At 51.3% G+C, this 22,914-nt stretch overlaps 1 protein-coding gene across 1 annotated transcript in view; it reads left to right on the forward strand.

Moving 5' to 3' along the window:
• The first annotated feature begins 15,596 nt into the window (after positions 1–15,596).
• NPTN (neuroplastin) overlaps positions 15,597–22,914 on the forward strand; it is a 69,775-nt gene continuing 62,457 nt past the window's right edge. The window contains exon 1 of the mRNA XM_051822307.2: positions 15,597–15,847. Coding sequence (XP_051678267.1) covers positions 15,757–15,847 — 91 coding nt within the window. The 5' untranslated portion in view covers positions 15,597–15,756. The remainder of the gene's footprint in view (positions 15,848–22,914) is intronic.

Raw genomic sequence — 22,914 nt, forward strand, 5'->3', positions numbered from 1 at the left:
CCAGGCCAGCTCTCTGCTGTGGCCAGGGAGTGCAGTGGAGGATGGCCCAAGTGCTTGGGCCCTGCACCCCATGGGAGACCAGGAAAAGCACCTGGCTCCTGCCTTCGGATAGGTACAGTGCGCTGGCCGCAGCGCGCCCGCCTCGACAGCCATTGGAGGGTGAACCAATGGCAGAGGAAGACCTTTCACTCTGTCTCTCTCTCTCACTGTCCACTCTGCCTGTCAATAAATAAATAAATAAATAAATAAAATAAAAAAAATATGAAAACAGGGTAGGCCTTGTGGCATAACGGATTAAGCCACAGCTTACATACCATATGGCCGCTGGTTTAAGTCCCAGCTGTTCCACTTCCAGTCCAGCTCCTGTAATGTACCTGGGAAGGCAGTAGAAAGTGACCCAAGTGCTTGGGCTCCTGCACCCTCCCAGGAGACCCAGATGGAGTTCTGGGCTCGTAGCTTCAGCCTGGCCCAGCCCGGCCACCTGACCACTGCAGCCATGTGAGGGCGTGAGCCAGTAGATGGAAGATTTAGTTTCTGTCCAGCATGATGGAAAAGTCCTAGAAGTGGAGAGTGATGATGTTTGCATGACATTGTGAATGTACATGATGCCTCAGAACCAGCACTTAAAAATAATTAAAATGGTGAATTCTATGTTGCATACATTTTGTCATGATAAAGCATTAAAAAAATAATAATAATAAGCCGGCGCCGCGGCTCAATAGGCTAATCCTCCGCCTTGCGGCGCCGGTGCCCCGGGTTCTAGTCCCGGTCGGGGCGCCGGATTCTGTCCCGGTTGCCCTCTTCCAGGCCAGCTCTCTGCTGTGGCCCGGGAGTGCAGTGGAGGATGGCCCAAGTGCTTGGGCCCTGCACCCCATGGGAGACCAGGAGAAGCACCTGGCTCCTGCCTTCGGATCAGTGCGGTGCGCCGGCCACAGCGAGCCAGCCACGGCGGCCATTGGAGGGTGAACCAACGGCAAAGGAAGATCTTTCTCTCTGTCTCTTTCTCTCACTGTCCACTCTGCCTGTCAAAAAAAAAAAAAAATCCCCATGCTAAGAGTGCAGGTAAATATTAAACGGGGTGATTCTAAGGGTAATAAATGATTAAACCTGATTTTTCATGAATAACTGTTTTAGTAGAATGGATGATTTCATAGGAAATGCGTTAAGCTCCAAAACTACTCAACAGCAGGCAGAAAAACTAGATTTAATGGAGGATTTTGGGCTTCTCTGGATAACTGAGATTAGCAAGCAAACACCAAGCAGAGTTTATTGGCTTGGGCAGTGCACATGTATGTGGGAGGGACTCTGATTAGAACTTGGTGGGTGTGTATACCACCTTAACAAAGAGCAGTAGATCTGTAGAGGAGAGAAGACAAAGGAGAGGGCTGTGGGCTTCCAGGGCAAGGAGCGGAAGAGCTGAGGGAGTCTGGTGGCTCCGTGGGTGTGGGGCCGTCCTGGTGTTGACTTCCGGTCGTCTGCATGGCCACAGGGCTGCCCTGGAGAGGGCATTTGCAGCAGCTCGCGTTTCAGAGAAGCTTCCGGAAGACTTCTTTCTGCTTCTGGTGGCTCTCAGATGCCTCCAGCTAAAGACAATTGCACGCCAACGCGGCATATTTGATCTCCTAGAAGGAAAGCATGATATTTAAGAAGAAGTCAGGGAACTACGTTCCCTACACCTGCTGCGCGCCCCTCCACAGACTCAGGTGCATAGCTGGGCTCTTTCACATCTTTGGGGAAAGAAAATCGCTATCATAGCTGCACCAGTGATTTCCAAACTTGACTGTGCATCACAATTATGTGGGAGAAATCTTAAAAAACGACATATATATAGATTTCCTGGCTTCTCAGATCCAATGAAGTAGACTCTCCAAAATTTGGCCTGGAAATCTACTTTTTCCATAAGGATTTTTTTTCTCATTCCAGAAATTATATTTAGTGGTTGTAAAAAAAAAAAAAGAAAAACAATCTAACAGTATAGATGTATGTATAAATGTATAAAATAAAAATTGCCTCCGTTTTTCTTTCTAATCCCACAGTCTCTGAGAAAGATTTAATCAATTTGTGTGTCAGTGTATTAACTTATGGATATTCTTCTGTATTTTCTGTGATTATCCAAGACAAGTGGAATCTGTGCTTTAGAAAATACTCCCAGGTGACTGCAATGAAATGAGTTTTTGATCAATTTTTGGATGAATTTATGAGTACAGAAAAACATGGAATGTGAGTCAATTGGTTTTTTTTTTAAAGATTTTATTTATTTATGTGAAAGGCAGAGTTACAGAGAGGCAGAAAGAGGCAGAGAGAGGGAGGGACGGAGGTTGGGAGGGAGGGAGAGAGATCTTCTATTTGCAGGTTCACTCCCCAGATGGCCACAACAGCTGGAGCTGCGCCGATCCAAAGCCAGGAGCTTCCTCAGGGTCTCCCATGTGGGTGCAGGGGCCCAAGGACTTGGGCCATCTTCTGCTGCTTTCCCAGGCCACAGCAGAGGGCTAGATTGGAAGTGGAGCAGCCGGGACTCGAACCAGAAAGCATATGGGATGCTGGCACTACAGGCGGTGGCTTTACCTGCTACTCCACAGCACCGTGACTGAGTGAGCTGTTCTGTAAAGTTACTGTAACCCTGAACTCAAAAGCAAAAAAACACCATATTTTTTTAAATAAAGGATTTATTTATTTATTTGTGAGGCAGAGTTACAGACAGAGAGGGAGAGACAGAGAGAGAGCTCTTCCATCCACTGGTTCACTCCCCAGATGGCTGCAACAGCTGGAGTTGGGCCAATCTAGAGCCAGGAGCCAGGAGCTTCTTCCAGGTCTCCCACGTGGGTGCAGGGGCCCAAGGACTTGGACCATCTTCTACTGCTTTCCCAGGCCATAACAAGATCCAAAGTAGAGCAGCCAGAACACAAACTGGAACCAGTATGGATGCTGGCACTGCAAGTGGCGGTTTTATGTGGTCCACTCCCAAAAAAGATCATATTTTTTTAACAGGCAGAGTTAGGCAGTGAGAGAGAGAGACAGAGAGAAAGTCTTCCTTTTTCCATTGGTTCACCCCCCAAGTAGCTGCTACGGCTGGTGCGTTGTGGCTGGTGCGCCGTGCCAATCTGAAGCCAGGAGCCAGGTGCTTCTCCTGGTCTCCCATGGGGTGCAGGGCCCAAGGACTTGGGCCATCCTCCACTGCACTCCCGGGCCACAGCAGAGAGCTGGCCTGGAAGAGGGCAACCGGGACAGAATCCGGCGCCCCGACAGGGACTAGAACCCGGTGTGCCGGCGCCTCAAGGCGGAGGATTAGCCTAGTGAGCCGCGGCGCCGGCTTGTAGTGCGTTTTAAAAAGGTGTTTGTTTATTTGAGAGGCAGCGAGAGACAGACATAGATGCAGACAGAGGGAGAAGGTACGCCCACCTGCTGGTTCCCTCCTCAGATGCCTTCTGCAGCCAGGGCTAGGCCAAGGCCAGAGGCAGGGATTCAGTCTGGGCCAGGGACCCAAACACTTGAGCCAGCACCTGCTGCCTCCCAGGGTGGGCAGCCGCAGGGAGCTGAGGTCAGCGGCTGGAATAGGAACGCTCTGATGTGGGACACGGCGTTTTAGGTGCCAGGCCACCCGCACGCCCGCCCCCTTGCATTTTGGGCGTGTATTTTGCACGTACAATGGGCTTATTGGGCGGAACCTGCATCTTCGTGGCAGGGGGAATGAGGGTAAGAGGCTCGGCAGGATTTCTGGCAGCAGTGAGTGGAGAGAAGCTGCTGGTGGGTGAGCCCGTGAAGTGGGCCTCCCACTGCAGCACCAGTGGAAGAAGGCAAGGGGGGCGCTGGGACCGCCGGCACAGGCCGGGAGTGGGCAGGTGAGCAGCGCTACAGGGCGAGGGGAGACTGAGGCATAGCAGTGTGCCTCCCGGAGACCACTGACCTTGCAGCTCTGCCGGCTGGGGGGAACCCAGAGAGTAGAGGCTGCCCCGGGGGTGGGGAGGTGATGTCTTAGTCTGTTTTCCGTTGCTGTAAGAAGTTATATAGCCTAAAGAATTCCTAAACAATACAAGTTTATGTGGCTCTGGGTTCTGGAAATTGAAGGAAGAACTGCTGATTAAAAAAAAAAAAAAAGTATGTTTTTTCATTGGCCCAGAGACCGGAGAGTCTTCCCCGCGGAGATTTCCATGGAGATTCAGAAAAGACTGCATATGCATAAAACAAGTACAGATTGCTACGATAAAGGAATAAGACATCACTGCTTGCACGTTAAACACCGTCGCTGGAGTCAGAAGCCTTGAGAGAAGAATTGGCAGATCAAGGAAGGCGCAGACTGTGGAGCCAAATGCAAAGGCATGGCAGTTAGGAAAGAAGGATAAGAGACAGAGAATCAATCCAGAAAGTCAAACGCTCCGAAAGAGAAGAAAGACCACGAAGGACAGAAGCTTCCAGGTGCAGCGTCCCAGCAAGCATTGCGCATAGTAAGTAAAAAGACCCGCCGCACCTTGACTTATTGGTTTGAAATTTCAAAACACCAAAAATAGAGTGCAGTTTTTAAAAGCTTCCAAACCGTCTATTTTTGAAAAAAGTGATTTGTTTACGTATTTATTTATTGGAGAGGCAGAATGACAGAGAGAGAGAGAGAGAGAGAGAGAGAGAGAGGTCTTCCATTCCTTGGTTCACTCCCTCCCCAAATGGCTGCAATGGCTGGGGCTGGGCCAGGCCAAAGCCGGAGCCAGGAACTCCATCTGGGTCTCCCACATGGACGCAGGGCCCCAAGTACTTGGGCCATCCTCTGCTGCTTTCCCAGGTGTGTTAGCAGGGAGCTGGGTGGGGAGTGGAGCAGCCGGGACCCGATCTGGCACCCACACGGGCTGCCAGCACTGCAGGTGGTGCTTAACCCACTGTGCCACAATGCTGGATCCCCAGTGATTTTTTCTGAAGTAGCTGCATGCCTTGGTGGAAAATCAAACTAACAGTAGACTTTTTATCAGTGACACAAAGTTCTGTGGAAATGAGGCAGCCCTTTAACAGCTCTGAGGGACAAGTACTTCAAGTCAGCAATGAATGTCCATCCAAACTGTCAATCAAGCCTGAGAACAAAATCAGAACTTTCCAGACTGCAAGACCAAGAAAATTTCTCTGTCTCATACTTTAGAGGAAGAAGATTCTTTATAACGAAGCAAAATGAAGGACCAAGCCAAGAAACATGTTGAATTCTTTTTTAAAAAATATTTATTTATTTATTTATTTATTTATTTATTTATTTATTAGAGAGGCAGAGGCAGAGAGAGAGAAACCTTCCATCCACTGGTTCACTCCCCAGATGGCCGCAACGGCTGGAGCTGCGCTGATCGGAAGCCAGGAGCCGGGAGCTTCCTCTGAGTCTCCCAAGTGGGTGCAGGGGCCCAAGGACTCGGGCCATCTTCCACTGTTCTCCCAGGCCACTAGCCGGGAGCAGGATTGGAAGTGGAGCAGCCGGCACTCAAACCGGCACCCACATGGGATTCCGGCACTACAGGCGGTGGCTTTACCCGCTATGCCACAGCACGGGCCCCCATGCTAGATTCTTGACGAGTCCCCTGACAATGCAACAGATGCCAGCGTGGAGAAATACATTTTCATTTTGCATATCTCTCAGATAGACTGGTTATGGGCACTCCATGGCTGGCGGGGCAGCTCAGGGGTGTGGTACAGGTTCTAGACACATTCTTGTTCCAGTTCTGCCATCTCTAGAATTTTGACTTCATTTTCCTTGTCCCAAGACGGCTGTGGTAGCACCAAACATCGCATCTCCATTCCCAGCCAGAGGGAAAGAGGAGGTGTAAAAACAAAGTCTATTCCCATGAAGAAGATGTCCCTGCAGCCCCGCTCAGAAATGTTCTCAGAGACGGTATTATACAGGCCACACAGTCACACGGTCTTCCATCCGCCGATGTACTCCCTAAATGGCTGTAACGGGTCTCGAACTGGCACCAGCTCCAGCCCCCAGTCCCTTAATTGTAACAGAAGGTTGAGGGAGGAAGGTCTGTCTTCTGTAGCATCTTCAGGCTGTGCGAGGGCATCCTACCTGCCTAGCCATGGAGGGAAAAATCTCCTGCTGATGGATTTAAGCACGTTGTTAGAGGAGCCAGGCATTGGCAGTGTCTGGAATCCCTGCGTGATGAAACTGTTGGATTCTGGAAGACACACATTTGAGAGTTAGGCAAGAGTAAAACTGTGCAAAGAAATAGCAGCCAGGGGCCAGCGTTGGGGCACAGCGGGTAAAGCCATTGCCTGGGGTCCTGGCATCCCATATGGGTGCCGGTTCTACTCCCAGTTGTTCCACTTCCCATCCAGCTCTGTGTTAACGTGTCTGGGAAAGCAGTGGAGGATGGCCCAAGTGCATGGTCCCTGCACCCACGTGGGAGACCTGGAAGAAGCTCCTGGCTCCTGGCTTTGGTCTGGCCCAGCCCTGGCCATTGTGGCCATTGCCAGCAGGTGTTCCAAGGCCATCTGTTGTCCATGCCCACCTCGGCCAGAGAATCTACAGAATTATGCAGTTGCTGCCGACGTGGCCCATGGTCTGGGCTAAGCCACCCAAGACAGCAGTTTCCTTAATGTGGCGTCATGGGATGTATTAAGATCTCCTGGCATCAGCGAAAACTGAGGGGGTGAGGCTGTCCTCCACTGGCAAAGCAGAGGCAAAGTGAACTTCGAGGAGCGAGGTTTGACGTTAGCTCCTGTGGGGACGCAGCTCCTGGGGGATAGGAGTGCTGCACAGGAATCCAGTACGGAGCAGGCGGCTCCCGTGTCTTCCTAGGTTGTCAGTAATTCCCCGAGGCACTCAGCTCAAACCCCGGGGTGGGGGGGCCTCTGCCGTGCCTGGGGTCTGATTCTGGACCCCAGCTACAGTGCTACAAGGCATGGAACCCAGGGCTAAAGCTGGACTACATCCGGGGCTCAGAACCTGAGGTGTAACCGCCCATACCTGGGCTCAGAACCCAGAACTAAACTGCCACAGGGCTCGGAACCCGGGGTTATCGCTGCCTCAGAACCCGAGGCTCAGAACGTGGGGCCTGGAACCCAGGGCTAAACCGTGTCTAGCGTTGGAACCCAGAGCTGCTTCATCATGCCTGGGGCCAGCTTGGACCTGGAGCCAGGGAGGGAGCCCCTGCTGCCTTACTCGGGGCCCTGCTTGGATCCCAGGGCGGGGAGGCCTTCATGGGGTCTTAGAGAGGGTTCCCAGGCGTTGTTGGACCCTGGGTCTTGGGAGGCTTGGACATCAGGAGTTTTAGATCTTAGGTGCAGTTTGTCAGCAAGGCTGTAGCCTGCGTGGTACTTTAGATCCATTGCAGTTCCATGCGGCCATTAAGATAAAAGTTACTGACTGGAGGGAGAGTAGAGGCCCCCTTCCTTGGAGAACAGAGGGGAACCTTCGAATGGAGTGTTCCTTAGAGTGCCCTTCGGCCGTGGGCTGGGATCCCCCAGACCTCTCGCTCCCTGCTCCAGCACCCGGGAGGAGAACACTTAGTTAAACGGCATAGAAGACAGAGAACATCCGAGTAAATGGAGGGGTGTGTGTGTCTGGGTTGTGTAGGTGTTGGGCCCAGCAGGAGGGTGGCCATATACCAAAAGGCCCTGCTCAAAGACAGCAAGGGTGCTTGGAGGCCAGAGGGTGACAGGCTCAGGGATGATGTCCTGGGTGGAGCCCAGCTGAATATTCAAAAAGGGGGTGGAGTATGGGGCAGGGCTCGAGTACCACCCATCTCCCTGCCGCTTTTGGCAAATAATGCAAGGGCCATGTTGCACGTTGCACGTTGGGAGTGCGCCCCCTAAAGGTCATGGTGGGAATGACGGACACATCCTGCACCCATGTTGGGTATTTCCAGCCACTGCTGGTTCTAACTGTGCAACGTTGCGGTACTTGTAGTTTGTGCCATGAGGAAAGGGGGAGGGCCTTGCAGGTGTGGGGAAGGGGCCCTTGTTGGTGCACTTGTCGTACGGGCCGGGCCAGGCTGTTATCAAGGCAGGCTGCAGCTGTCCCGTGGAGGGTCAGCCTTGTCTATCAAACTGCAGATCGCCTGGAGCTGTCAATCACTTATCCATGCAGTTTGAGGATGAACTGTCAGTCACCTGTGCAGGGGGCTCCCAGACCTCAGCTTCTCCCCTAGCTGTCTGCATCCTCACAACAGGACAATTATATGGTGACCATATGACCATATGACCACATGACCATATGACCCAGGGGGCAGGCAGGGTACAACCCACCTTCTAGTGAGACTGCCTCCCAAGGATATGCTCCCAGGGACCTCCCACTGTGCCTACCCCCATTGCCTGTGTCTCCACTAGCAGTGCAGCAACCGTCACCGCTAATATAGGACTCCGGGGAGTAAACCTGCCTGAGCTAGGAGAGCCGTGTCCTGTTCAATCCATAACCGCGTCAGTACTCAGAAGACACCCGTGTTACAGGCAGCACCAGCCACCCACCAGGGAATCTCCAGGCTGGGGAAAGAGGTTGCCTTCTGACACTTCCCACCCTCAGGGTTGCAAGCCGTCTTCCAAACCCAGAATGGACTCGCCCTCTCTGAAGCACGGTGGGGGCCACTCTGATTCAGGCACAGTTGTGTTTCCTCGGGCCTTCAGTGACAACGGTGATACATCAGGCCTCGTGCAGCTGCGTCACGTGTGCCTGTCTTCTCTCCACACCCTGTGCAGGGGCGGCGCTCCGAGCCAGCATCATCAGCCTCACCTGGGAGCTTGTGAGAGCCCCAGATTCTCAGGTCCCACCCACATCTACTGGATCAGAAACTCTAGCGGTGGGGGCAGCAATCTGTCTTATTTTTTATGTAAGGATTTATTTATTTATTTGAAAGGCAGAGAGAGAGAGAGAGAGATCTTCCATCTGCTAGTTCACTCCCCAAATGGCTGCAATGGCTGAGGCTGGGCCGAGTGCAAACCAGGAGCCAGGAGCTTCTTCTGGGTCTCTCCACGTGGCTGCAGAGTCCCAAGCACTTGGGCCATCCTTTCCTGCTTTCCCAGGCGCATTGGCAGGGAGCTGGATTGGAAGTGGAGCAGCTGGGACTCGAACCGGCGCCCATATGGGATGTTACAGGCAGTGGCCCCAGCACTCTGTCTTGAGAGTGTGCCACACACTCAAATACCATACAACAACTCAACTCCATCTGAGCCCGTGGTCAGTTTTGACTGCACGTATGAATCATAAAAACACACTGATACCTGCACCCCCAACCCTTGCCTCCCCCGCCCCTGCCCCGAGATCCTGATTTAATTGGTGTGGTCTGGGGATTCCCTAGATGATCTAAGATGTGCTGTGGTTTGAGGAGCAGTGCATGACAGCACAAGCTGGCTGCACCCACATCTATTACACTGAGGTCTCAGGCCTGGGACCGGGACACGAGCATACTTATCCACTTTAGCATTTTCTTTTAAAGCCTCTGAGTTGATTCTAATGTGAAGCCAGGACGGAGAATCATTTAATTATCATAACACTCCTGGCCTCCTTTTATTTGCTTCTCCCTGTGGGCTTAGAAATGAGTTTTCTAGTGGGCAAGTGTCTGGGGCGGAACGGAGCAAGCCTGGAAGCTGCGGAGAGCAGGTGCTTGGCTCGGCTCCTCCACGGTGCCTGGAGTTTTCCAGCGGCGGGGGGAGTCCAGAGGTTCTCCTGGACAAGTCTGCCTGATTCGGGGCCAGTGTGTGAGCAGGCTCCTCACACACCCTCTCTCCTCACCCCTGGAACGGGGAGATGTTGATCTCTAAATGCCTTCCTTCCAGGTCCAACTCAGAATATCCTTTCCAGATTGGAGCAGAGACCAAAAGGGTGCTACGTGTCAGTTCCTAAAACCCCAGACCCAACAATGGCGGGAGTCCAGGTTGGCTGCTGAGTTGCCCTGGCCATCAGAGTAGAGATGCTACCCAGGGCACTTCCTGAAGGAAAGGCTGGGAGGCAGGCCCAAGCCACACCAACCTCGGCAGCCCTGGAGTGGACCGCTCGCTCCACGAGTTAGCTGTGTCCTCAGTGAGCCTCCCGCTGTCTGGAGAGGGTCATCACCACAGTGCTGCCCCCGGGTGTTCTCTCTGGGGTCCAGTTAGCTGTGTCCTCAGTGAGCCTCCCGCTGTCTGGAGAGGGTCGTCACCACAGTGCTGCCCCCGGGTGTTCTCTCTGGGGTCCGAAGGAGCCCAGTGACAATCCTGGCTCTGTTCTGTGCCTGCTGGGCGCCCTGAACAAGTCATTCTCCCCCTTTGGAGTCTTAGTCATCTTGCTTTTGAAATGCGGTTGTTGTGCTCAGCAAGTGAAAAGCATGGGAGTGGGCAGATTGGAAATTCTTCGGAAGCTGTGAGAAGCCATCACACATGGAGGTCGTGCAGGGTGACTGGACGTGGGGATGTGGGGGAGGCTCGGTCACAGTTCTCAGGGGTACATGAGCCATGGAGGAAGCGTGGAGGGCTCCTCTTCCAGCCTTGGCTGTCGCCAGGGTCTTGTTGCCCAGAGGGAGAACTGGTCCTCCCCCACTACGTACCACACTGGCCTCTGTGCTAAGTGCTCCCCCCACTTGCCACCAGGAGATGGTAGCCTCATGGCCTCAGGGCTGTCCTAAGTCCTACGTTCATGGTACTGGAAAGGTGGGGACTTGATGCAGTTACGGTGTTTCCGAGGGCGATCCTAAGAGGAGGTCCTTGGGTCACTGGGGGCCTGTCCTGGGCAGGCAGTTCTTGCGAGAGGCTTGACTGTGTAAGCCTGGGGCCTGCCTGGCTGTGTTCTCTGCTTCTGGCTGCACTGGGTGATCCTCCCTCTGCACCCTGCCACCCTGCACCCACATCAGACTGCACGCGTGGGACCACTCGGTCTCAGACTGGGAACCTCCAAAGCCGTGACCCGAAATAAACCTTCTTCCTCCATAAGGAGGAGCTTCTCTCGAGCCTTTTAGTTACAGTGACGAAAAGCTGACTAATAAACTTGGCTTCCGCATGGTGCTTGTGGAGGGGCCGCCTTCGATGCCAGCTAAGGAGGGGCTGGATCAGATGCTGTTCAGGGAAGCTGCAGGAGTCCTCATGGTGACGGAAATCTCAAGCCTACCCCTTTGGTGGTCCTTTGGGAACCGCTCCTTCAGTCTCAGCCTCCTGCTGGGCCCTTCTCCCTGGCTCTCTGAGCTGCAGGCATGCAGCACTCCTCCTCCTCCAGACCCTCCCTACCCACTGGAACAGACCTCCCCGCCCCCTCGTTCATGCCTAAGCACCCTTCGGAGCCCGGCTGCACTGTCCTTCATCCAGGGCACTCTCGGCCCATCCCAAACTCAGTTAGGCTTCTCTGTAACGTACCCTCTCAGCATCCAATATGTCTACGGTCGGCCCAGACCACAGCTACAGTTTTTACAAAGATCTATTGTACTTACTTGAACAGCAGACTGAAAGAGGAGAGGGAGAGGAGAGAGTGTGTGTGAGAGTGAGCAGCCTGGACTCAAGTCGATGCTCATGCGGGATGCTGGCGTCGTGGGTGGTGGCTTAACCCGCTGTGCAGCGGGCCGGCCTGTTTTCATTTTTCAGTTGAGGTCTACTTTCACTGAGTTTTCACAGACGTTGACCATCACCCAGATCTAGATCATTTCCAGCACCCAGAATGTTCCCTCACACCCCTTCCAGTCGGTCTCCTCCCCACGCAGGAAACCACTGATTGTTGCTACTACGGATGAATTTTGTCTGTTCTAGAACTTTGTATAACTGGAAGCACACAGCATTGTCTGTTCTAGAACTGTGTATAAATAGAACCATACGGGATCGCTTGTTCTAGAACTCTGTATAAATGGAACCACACAGGATACATTCTTTTTTTTTTCCCCCATGTCTTTTGTCCTGCATTACTCTTTGGAGAGCCACTGACATTGCAGGAGTCAGTAGGCTGTTCCCTTTACTTTTTTGTTTTGCTGATTAGTATTCCTTTGTGTGAGTATTCCACAGTGTGTTGATCTACTCAGTTGTTGATGAATATCTGGGTTTCTCCTTTTTTGGCTATTATGAATAAAACTGGTAGGAGCAGTCTTGCACAAATATCTCGTGGACCTAGGTCTTCATTTCTCTTTGGCACTGGTGACACAGGAGTTGAATTGCTGGCCATTGATTGGATAGATGTTTAACTCTCTGAAACACCATCAAACAGTCCTCCAAAACGGCTGTTGTGCCATTCTGATACATGTAGGAGTGGTGTTTGAGAGTTCCAGATGCTCCACACCCCACCAACACTTGGTATTGTCAGGTTGTAAAATAGAAGCCAGTGAAATACATGTGTCTGCAGTGGTTGTTTGAAGTGTTGTCCTTCTAATTTTCATGTCGGGGGTGGGGGGGTGATTTGAAGCTGACATAGAAAGATGAAAAGTAGACTAGATGAAGGGGGGGTGTCGAACATTCTGGGTACGGACGACAAACTACACAAAGGTCTGAAGGTGAGAAGGAACAGAGCAATCGCAAAGAATTGTGGGGCTGCTGGGGAGTGACACTCTCAACTTCAAGGGATCAGGGGTATGAGCAGTGCACACACCGGCAGTGACCAGATTGAACTTCAAAAAGGAAATATGCTGAGATGATAAAACCCCAGGATTTCATATTTCCCTGGGGCAGAGGAAGGGTGGAGGTTTGTCATGACCAATGCCGAATTTCTTCTCATCTCAGCAGAAAGATGAGCAAAAGAGATTAAATTTGATTCAGAGAAATAGGAGAGGAGGCACTTCCTGCACGTGACCATTGCAGTTGCAAATTCATTTTACCACATACGAGGGAACTACAGAATGAAATGGTTATTTTGGTACAGAAACTTTGAAAGTGGGGCTGGCATTGTGGGGTAGCAGTTCTGCAAGGCTGTCATCCCATATTAGCTCACCGGTTCATGTCCTGGCTGCTCTGCTTCTAATCTGGCTCCCTGCTCATGTGCCTGGGAAAGCAGCGGAAGATGACTCAAGTCCTTGAACCCCTGCTGCACATGGGAGACCTGGATGGAGTTACTGGCTCCAGGCCATTGGGGCTATCTGGGGAGTGAACTAACAGATGGACATCTCTCTCTCTCCCTCACTTTCTGTCATTCTGCCTTTCAAATAAATATATCTTTAAAAAAAGTTTGAAATCATGTATTGTGTCTTCATGATATGCACTATCTGTGGAGATTTTGGAGATGCCTCATAGACAAAGATTTCATGATTTTAATTACCAAAATAAACTTCCTTTTCAGTCCATTTTCTATGAACTTTTGAAGACCCCTCATAGGGTTTCAGGATGGTGTGGAGTAGCCTTCCACGGCTGCGATCATTCGTTTGAAAGGAAGTCCCTTGGCCCGCTGGTGGGCTTGCTGCTTCCGGCAATAGTCAGCCACTCAGATGCAGGCCTGGCACCTCTCCTCAGGCTGTGGCCCTCAGCCTGGGCCGTTCCCAGGAGAGCAGGACGACGGCGGGGGGGCCAGGGGAATGGTTCTGATGATGAATCCAGAGGGAAGAGAGAATGGACAGAAACGGGTGGACTTGCAGGTCATTAGTCTCAACGAGGATGCGGAGTGACAGCAGATAGGGGACGAGCACAGGAACCGGAAGCCTCAGAGGCAGTGAGTGGAGCATGGGGGCTGTGTTTCCATGTGTCAAAGAGAGGCCCTTTTGGGTGTTAAGGTGTCGAGGGTGTAACCTTGGAAGGTGGTTCATTGAGGAGGGGTTGCTGAACATGCGAGGGTAAAAGGATTGAGAGACCAGGGCCCTGAATAGATCTTTTTATCTACTTATTTTTCATTTTATTTGATAGGCACGCACACACAGTGAACCATACTCTGGTTCACTCCCCAGATGCCAGCAATAGCAAAGCCAGGAGCCCAAAATTCAATTCTGGTCTCTCATGTAGGTGGCAGGGACCCAAATACTCAAGCCATTATCTGCTGTGTCCTTCGCAGGAATGCTGGAACGGGAAGTGGAGGCAGGACATGAAGTCAGGCACTCCTATGCAGTCTGCAGGCGTTCCACATCTTAATCGCTGTGTCGAGGGATGCTGAAGTCATCGGTGGAATTCAAGGATGGTTCTAGGCATTGGGAGATGGCAGCCATTGAAATGGGGGCTGATATTCTGAACATCAGTTGTGAAGGAGCAGAGATCTTTGCAGGATGGAGGGAGAAAGCCAGGAGAAAGGTCAGGGTCAACTCTATGGACACTACTGTTGCATCATTTTGACTGACATCCAAGGCCAGTGGACCACGTCAAACACTCCCACGTGAAGCCTTTCATTTGGGAATGCTTTATTACAGATCTTCCCACCAGGGGACGCCATCAACACTGGAAAGCTGACCTCCAAGCTGTCCTTGAAGGCCAGGAAGTGTCTCAGCCCGAGCTCTGAGGACCCCCAGAGCTCCTGTGAGCTCGGCCCCCTTCTAGCACAGGTGTTTACTTGCACGAATTTTTAAGAGTACATAAACCTTTTAAAAGATTTATTTATTTTAAAGGCAGAGACAGACAGAAGAGATTTTCTGTCCACTGGTTCACTCCCCAAATAGCCACAACATTCAGGGCTGGGCCACAACGAAGTCAGGAGTCAGAACTCCACCCAGGTCTCCCCTATGGGTGGCCGGGGCTCTGCTGCCTTCCCAGGTGCCTTAGCAGGAAGCTGGATCAGAAGCTGTTCAGCTGAGACTTAAACCAGCCCTGTGGTATGCGATGCCGGTGTGGCAAGTGGTGGCGCAACCCGCTATGCCACAAGGCTGGCCCCAGACTCTAAGTGTTCCGTGTGGGTCGGCAGGAGGGCTTAGCTTGGGGTGCTAACTCCGGGCCCAGGCTGAGACACGGTTCATTTTGACACGTGCTTTCACCGTTGTGGTCACCACCAAGGCGGAAGGATGAAAATTGGGGGGAAACGGCTGAGTCAGCCACAGGCCATCCCGGCTCCGGAGTGTGTGTGGTAATGCATTCCTCCCAGAAGCCCAAGGAGCGGGGGAAGCGGACTGTCTGATGACTGACGTGCGCATTCCTGCGTAGGCCGTGCCTTCTCTCCACAAGACGAGCGCAACCCTTTCGCGGTCGCCTCCACAGCGATGTTGGCGGAGGCTACTCAAGATGGCTGCCTCGGACCAAAGCGTTCAAAATGCGGGTCCCAGCACAGGCGGCTGCGGTCTGCGGAGTGACGGTCTTCCACGCGGGTCCCGCTGCTCAGGCGCGGCCGAGCTTCTCTCACAGCCCACGCAGGCCAGCTGGGCGCGGGCCCGGGCGTCGGCGAGGCCAAGGCGGCCTGAGGCGCCCAGAAAGCGTCCAGGATCACGCAAGTCACGGATGGGCACAGGGCGAGGGCGTGGGTCGCGGGCTGCAGCCACGAGCGCCAGCGCATGAGGGCGGGCCGGGGCGTTCCCGAGGCTTCCACACAAGGACACACACGACGCCGGAGTCCCGCTTCCCCCACCGCCGGCGGCGGCGGCAGCGCGGGCAGAGTCCCGCCTCGCTCATCACGTGGCCAGAAACGCCGCGGGCACGTGACCGCCTTCGCGCCGGACCAATCAGCCTCCGCAGGGGCGGGGCCGCCGAGCCCGAGGGGGGGGGCGGGAGCGCCCGGCGAGGCCGCGTCTTCTCGCGAGCCTTGGCGTCGTCGCGCCTCCGCCGCCCACGGCCGGGAGCGCAGGTCTCGCGAGGCTTGGGCGCTGCGGCGGTAGGAGGACGGGGAAGGACGGAGCCGAGCGGCGGCTGCCTCCCTCGCTCGCTCCCTCGCGCGCTCGCCCGCCCGCCCCCTCCCTCCCTCCCCTCCCTCCCCCGGCCCCGGCCCATTCGCCGTTCGGTCTCCTGCCAGGGAGGATGTCGGGCTCGCGGCTCCCCAGCGCCCTGGCCCTCTCGCTGCTGCTGGTCTCCGGCTCGCTGCTCCCGGGGCCAGGCGCGGCTCAGAACGGTAAGCGCAGCGCCGGGGGCGGCCGGGGGCGCGCGCCGCGGGCTGGGGGGATGCTGCGGGGCCGCGCGGGGCGGGGGGCGCCCGAGGCGCGCGTGCGGGGGGCCGCGGCGCCCGGAGCGAGCCCGGGGAGCCGCCGGCCGGGGGCGGCGGGGGGGCGGCGGGGCCGGCCGGGGGCGGCGGGGGTCGTCGGGGCTGGTCGGGGCCGGCCGGGGCCGTGAGGCGGGTGACACCCTGCAGGATGCGGGGTCCGCGGCGGGGAAGTGGGGCGCACGGGCGTCCTGGCGAGCGCGCGGCTGGAGCGCCCCGCAGCGCGGAGGAGACCCGGGGCCGGGGTCTGGGGGCGGGCGGGCGGGCGGGAGGTGGGCGGCCCGGCGGCGGGCGGAGTTTCTAAATAAGGAGAGGAAGAGGAGCCCGTGTCGCGGGGCGGCGGGGGAGGGCGCGCGGGGAAGGGGCGGCTCGGGCGGTGGCAGCTGCCGCCGGGGGGCTGGGGAGGGCGCAGGTGCGGGCGGTGGGCTTCCGAGGCCCCGAGGCGGCCGGCCGGCGGGGAGCGGCGGCCCCCGCGTGCGCGCACACGGAGGAGGGGAGCGCCTGCCGGGGGCGAGGCCGGGCGTGCGGGCCGGCGGGCTGCGACAGGTGAACCTGCTCTCCCGCGGACGGCCCGGCGCAGGCTTGATCTTCACCCGCCTTGTGTGGGGGGTATTGATGAGAAACCTATTGGAGAACGCACTGGAATGCATTAGTGTTCATCTTTAAGTGGTTCTGAATGGCTGATTTTTTTTTTTTTAATCAATAGTAGCGCCAGTGGAGTTGAGTGTTCTAGGGAGAAGCTGGGCTTAGAACCAGGAGTTGCCTGTGTCTTGGTTGTCCCGATCAAGCTAATGCTGTCCTTGCTGGCCGTGGATTCTCGCTGCCGGGCCGGGATGGGAACAAACGGGGGTCTCTTCCTTGAGTATGCCAAGTACAGCGGGTGTTTTTTTTTCTGTTTTCCCCAGAGCACGAGGCCGCTGTGGAAGGCAGGGCGAGTTAGTCTGGCGTCTTTTCGGTTTTTCACCCGTGCTAGCGACGTGTCTCCCAGACTGCCCGGTGCTGGTTGATCTGTGGGAATAGCAGGGCTTCCTTCTGCATAGTCGGTGGGAGATTCTTGCTCTTCCCGGGTGTGATCTCCGCTGGCAAGGCCGCTTGCCGCTGATTTATAATACGCAGGAATCGTAGTTTCTTAGCAACTACAGTGCGGGTTTCGATAGGCCCGCAGTGCTCCTGGCTGCTTGCAGTGAGACGTGCGCTAGATGCAGCTAGTGCGCCTTTCCAGGCACGTGAGCTGACCCGTGAAGTGCAGCCCAGCCCTTGGTTAGCTGACCCAGATGAATGCAAAGGTAATTCTAGGAAGAAGCGGCTGCCTGAGTTTGAGGTGGTAAATAGTTAAGGATGTCATCGATAGCTTTCTGTAGTCTTGTGTTGGGATCATGCTCAGGCTTGCAACTGGGAATTGGCCTGTGGTAGACGGGCCTTGAGTCTGAAGTCGTGTTTCCTTGCAGTCCTTTTGAGAGGCATACCATGCCCTGTATGATGTTGAAACGTTAGATTATCGATTACATTGATGCTTTGGGAGAGGAAAAAAAACCTCAAGTGTTTCTGGATTGGAAATGTGGTAATTGAGGTTGAATATAGATGTTTTTCAAAATGGCTCTGCCTTGTTATTCCTAAAATGAAGATTATGGCCTTGCTGACGCCGAGGGTCTCTTCTCCAAACTGAGTCTGTGACCCATTGCCACAGGGACTCAGGCTTGCATCCAGATGTGGTTTTTTGTTTTTGTTTTTTCCCATCCAAATGTTCAGACTTGGAAGAGAACAGTTGCAAGTAGTCTTTGTTGAATTTTGTATGTATCGTCAAAAATGTAGTTCATGTTAGGGGAGAAATTTGTCCTGAAAAGTAACCTTGTAAGACGTGCAGAAGCCTCAGACTACAGTTGAGTAAGAACAAACCATGCAGTGTACGTGGGCAGGAGCCCTGGCTGTAGACGCTGATGGCCCTGGGTTTGAGTCCGGCCGTCTGGCTGAGTGACCTGGGATAAGACAAGCCTCAGTCCATCCTCTGTGAAGTGGGGTGGCAGTGCTGTGGACCCTCCAGGGAGGCTGTGAGAAGTGAAATAATGGCTGCTGCTTCGGAGTTCAGCCTGGCATATTGTGAGTCCCAGTGAATGTAGACTGTTAACCATCTTTCTAAAAAGTAGCATTGCTAATTTTCATGTAATTTTTGAGCACTTGAATGTTAATGCTGCTGTGATCTTGAATAAAGGTAAATAGGCCGCTTAAAGGCCCCACACAGAGATTTGTGCTTCAGCTTACATAACTCTCTTAGAAAAGTAACCAGCTGGGGCCAGTGTTGTGGTACGTTGGGTTGAGCTGCCACCTGCGATGCCGGCATCGGATATGGGTGGTCGATTGAGTCTCAGCTGCTCCACTTAGGATCCAGCTCCCTGCTGATGCACCTAGGAAGGCAGTGGAAGATGGCCCAGGCACTCGGGCCCCTGCTGCCCTTGGGGGAGATCCGGATGGAGTTCCTGGCCTTGTCCTGACCCAGCCCCGGGCATTGTGGCCATTTGGGGACTGAACAAGCGGATGGAAGACCTCTTTCTCTCTCCCTTTTTCCTGTCTGTAACTCTGCCGTTCAAATACATAAATAAATCTTAAAAAAAGAAAAAAAAAAAGACCAGCTGGACCAGCTCACAGTGCCTGCAGCTGCTGAGTGGGATGAGAAGTCCTGTGTCCACTCGGTTGTCTGCAGCACTCATGGGCTTGCTGTCTTTCAGGGCCCGGTGTTCTGTCCTGTGGGCAGGTGTCAGCTTTCCACGGAGTAATGTTGCTGTGAGTGAGAGGTCGGATGCAGTGTCCTGGTGCACAGTAGGAGCCTTAGAGCTGTCAGCTTACTGAGTGAATGTGGAGCCGAGTTCATACTGGAAAAATTGGATAATTAACATTGTTCTTCAGTGGAGGAAAGTAAGGAATCTAATGAATTTTATTAATGAGCTGAATTTTAAGAAATCGGTTTGCTTGGGTGACACCAGGTAGTTCTGAACATTATGCTTTGCAAGAGTGCCAGTATTTGCAGTAAGTGATTCATGGATCCTCTTCTATCAAGTGCTGTTTGCTTTACTGGTTGGCAGATTTGAGTACACTGTTAAGAGGCGTGTTTGCTATTGATTATGCGTCTCTTCTTTGGGTGAATCAAAATAAGTAAAAGAAAACAAATCCTACCTGTGGCAGCTGTGGTACAAATGACATGCCGCATGTCCAGCAACAGATTTTAACATAATTCATGTGAGTAAGATGTGATGAGGAGAAATAGTTTACTTGGAAGTGAAGCCTGTCCTGAGGAGATCACCAGCCTCCCGTCTCCCTGGTGACTAGCGTTCACTCCTGGGAGAGTGGAGCAGCGCTGGGAGAAGCCGGTCGGCGGTCTGGGAGGGTCGTGCTCCTGGGTTTGTACCCAATCCACATTAGAAGGAGGTGTAGATGGGTTTTTGAGTTGGCAGACACAGAGCTTGACCTGTGAATGTAACAAAGGAAGTAAACCCCTTAAATATAAATGCGTTTCACTGTTTATTTGCTGTAATTGAGATTGAAATTTATTATAGATCTGACTTTGTATGAGGCACACAGATCCTTGTGAAGATTCTTTATGAAGGACTTTTTTTTTTTTTTTTTCACTAACAGTTTTGATGTGAACCATTTTCTCTTGTGGAATATATTGTTAGCTGTTATTAAAAGGCAATGTGTTATTGTAGGCTCTTAATTCTGTTTTTTTAAACAAGTAATGATTTAACCAGGCCTTCAGAAATTGCCAGGTCTGACTAGAAAAGTGCCCTGTAACTTTGGACATTGTTTTTTTTTGTTTATTTGTTTTTTTTTTAATTAGAGGTGCTTTTTAAGATAAAGATGTTTCAAATATAAAATTGGAAACTTTCTTTGTGTATGAAGATGTTTGTTTTTAAAAGCAGCTAGTTGGGAAAGGAATGAAGGTGATGGTATCGATTGAAATGAAGTATATAGAAAAGAATTGGCCATGTTGAGTCCCCTTACAGGAAGTGTTTAATGAAAGTTTGAGTAAAATTATGCCAGGAAGTTTTGGAAAGAGTGAGTTTCATTACAGTATTTTTGATGTGTATTGTAGAGTGCATTATTTACAAGGAGAGCGCGGCCTGGACGGGGAGAGTAGAGTGTGGATTGTAGAGAAGGGGAAAGAGAGGCCGCAGCTTTCCGGGAGAAGCAGGGGCGGGGATGTGGAAGGAATCTTCATTTGAGGAGTGTCTGGGAAAAACAGCGTCTGTCAGAAAGAATAAGCAGACCAGTGGTGCAGGTTGTGTTGTACAACCATTGGCTTGGCTTTTAGTATGCCTCTTTAAATAAAACATTATTTTACCTAAACTTTTAAATGCCATTGATACGGAGTTTAATTTTAGGGACCTTAGATATGATGCAGTTTTAAATTTGTTAGTTTTCTTTGGACTTGCCCACCCCCCCCCCCCACCTCGAATTCCTAAAATAAGAAACCTCTCTTGTAAAATTAACTGATTGTGAACTTTTATATTTTACAGGCTTGTAAACCTAAATAAATTTCTTACTGAATTTAAAAGTGATCTTATTTCAGTGAAATTAATGTCTAAATTTAAAGCAGTGACTATGGGGTGGGTGTTTGGCGCAGCAGTTAAGACACCAATTGAGATGCCTACATCCCATATCTGAGTGCCTGGGGTTCAGTCTCTGCTCCACTTCGGATTCCAACTTCCTCCTCTACCACCCATGTAGGAGACTTAGATTGAAATCTGGGCTCCTGGCTCAGCCTGCTCCAGCTTGGGCTGTTGAAGATATTTGGGGAGCGAACCAGGGCATGGAAGGTCTCTCACTCTCTTGGACTTTGAAATAGATATTTTCTTTCTGTCTTCCTTTCTTTCTTTCTTTATTTTTTTTTAAAGATTTATTTATTTAGTTAAAAGGTAGAGTAAAGAGGCAGGAGAAAGTTTGGTCTTCCATCTGTTCATTCACTCGCCTGGATGGCCATAACGGCTGGAGCTGAGCTGATCTGAAGCCAGGAGCTTCTTCTGGGTCTCCCACATAGGTACAGGGACCCAAACACTGGCCGTCTTCTGTTTTCTCAGGCCATAACAGAGAGCTGGATCGGAAGTGGAGCAGCTGGGTCTCAAACCGGCACCTATATGGGATGGCGGCACTGCAGGTGGAGGCTTTACCAGCTAGGCCACAGTGCTGGCCCCTGAAATATTTTATATTTATAAAAATAAATCAGTGAAGACACAATAAAATGTATCTGTTTTTCAAGAGTTCATTCAATTTAGGAGACATAGCCAAAATTTGATCTTAATTTCAGTTTAGTTTATTACCTGAAAGTATGCCTTTTTTTTTTTTTTTGCTTTTCTGTATGTAACAAAGATAAACATTTATTAGTCAAACCTAATTCATTTGAGGTTATTTTGACCTGATTCTTCAGAACTTTCAGTTGGTGTCTCTGTGTGGAAATGAAGTTTACTGACTATCATGGACATCTCTTGGCACATAGTAGGTTAGGGGGCGGTACTCGCCGTTCCTCAGGCACCTGCTGGTTTCCTGTCTTTGTTGTATTTCAGACCCCCCCCAGTTGACTGTTCAGAGTGTGGTCAGTCTGATGGGAATGTGTATTAAGTTCCTTTGCTACGCAGTGCTAAATAATGTGCTTTTACATTTCTGAAAACCTGTATGGAGTTTTTGAGACTTACCTTCTTACCAGATAATCATTGTTTGATATTTTCCAGAAGTATTTCAGTTTGGATATGCTGCATGTCTTTGTGTTTTGACATTGTTATACCCAAATATTGCTTCAAATCGAGTAGATAATGGAATATAAACCAGAGTATGTAATACCATTCTGAAAGTGTCAGGGTTCTATATACCATGTAAGGTTCTACTGTAATAAAACTTCAAGTCCCAATTTGTTCCACGATAGTTTTAATCACATCACAGATGGATTCTGAGATTCTGCAAGTGGTCAAAAATAAAATACACGATGAAGCCCTTTTTGATTTTTCCTGTTTTTTTGATTGCATGCTAACAAGGCATGGTGTTCCATAATCAGTAAGAGACATAGAAACAGGCAAAAGTGTGTTACATCTATGAATTATGACACTGATTCTTCTTCATGGTAGTATTTGAAAACCACCAGACTAGGATGTCTGAATTTTCTTCCAGTACTAGAAAATTACTTGGTTCTTTGCAGCTTAGGTACTGTCTCCAGTGGGTAGTGACAATAATGCTTTCTGGTTTAAAAGTTTTTAGAAATTTAATTTTGGAAATCATGAAAATGGACTTTGAGGCATGCGGTGTTCTGAAATTCAACTGCTTCTCAGTGTACTTCAGATAACTCTTGCGATTCTTGTTTCAAGGAAAGCAGAATGGTGTCTGTTACAGAGATCTCATAGTAGCCTTGCTGGGGAAATTGCCATTGTGAATTAAGACAATTAAGAAATGAAATTCCTGCCAGGTAGGTAGATATTTTGTGTTCTTTCTGTTGCTTGAAAAGTGGTTAACTACTCAAGAGACAATGAAACACACTTAACTGTTTGTATCTTATTTTGCTCTTTGAGGAAGTTTGTTTTCCATCTGTGACTTTGTTCCTCTGATCCCTTGTGTATTTTTAAGACCACTAAAACCTTTACAATTAAAGAAGGTGCTCCAGGTGTTACCTGAGTTAATCCTGAGGAAGGTCCTGGGTTGATTTTCCTAGAAATGTTAGGTGTCCCAACTTACACACTTGCTTATTTGACTCTTGTTGTTTGGTAGGTAGGTCCATTTCCTTGCTTTGCTTTTACAATTTTTGTTAGAATTTCAAACATACAACAGTAAAACAAGTGATGTGCTAAAAACCTGTGTTTTCAGCATTGTGATAAGTCCATCTGTTTTGAGCCATTATCAGCCATGTCTTTGCTTATTTAAAAATAACCTAAAATGTTAACATTATGAACTAGACTTTTTCTGGGACCTGAAATGCAGTTAGAATGGGTTAATTTATGTTAGAGTAT

Source organism: Oryctolagus cuniculus, chromosome 12 (genome assembly GCF_964237555.1).
Source record: "Oryctolagus cuniculus chromosome 12, mOryCun1.1, whole genome shotgun sequence".
In the NCBI taxonomy this organism is placed as follows: Eukaryota; Metazoa; Chordata; class Mammalia; order Lagomorpha; family Leporidae; genus Oryctolagus; species Oryctolagus cuniculus.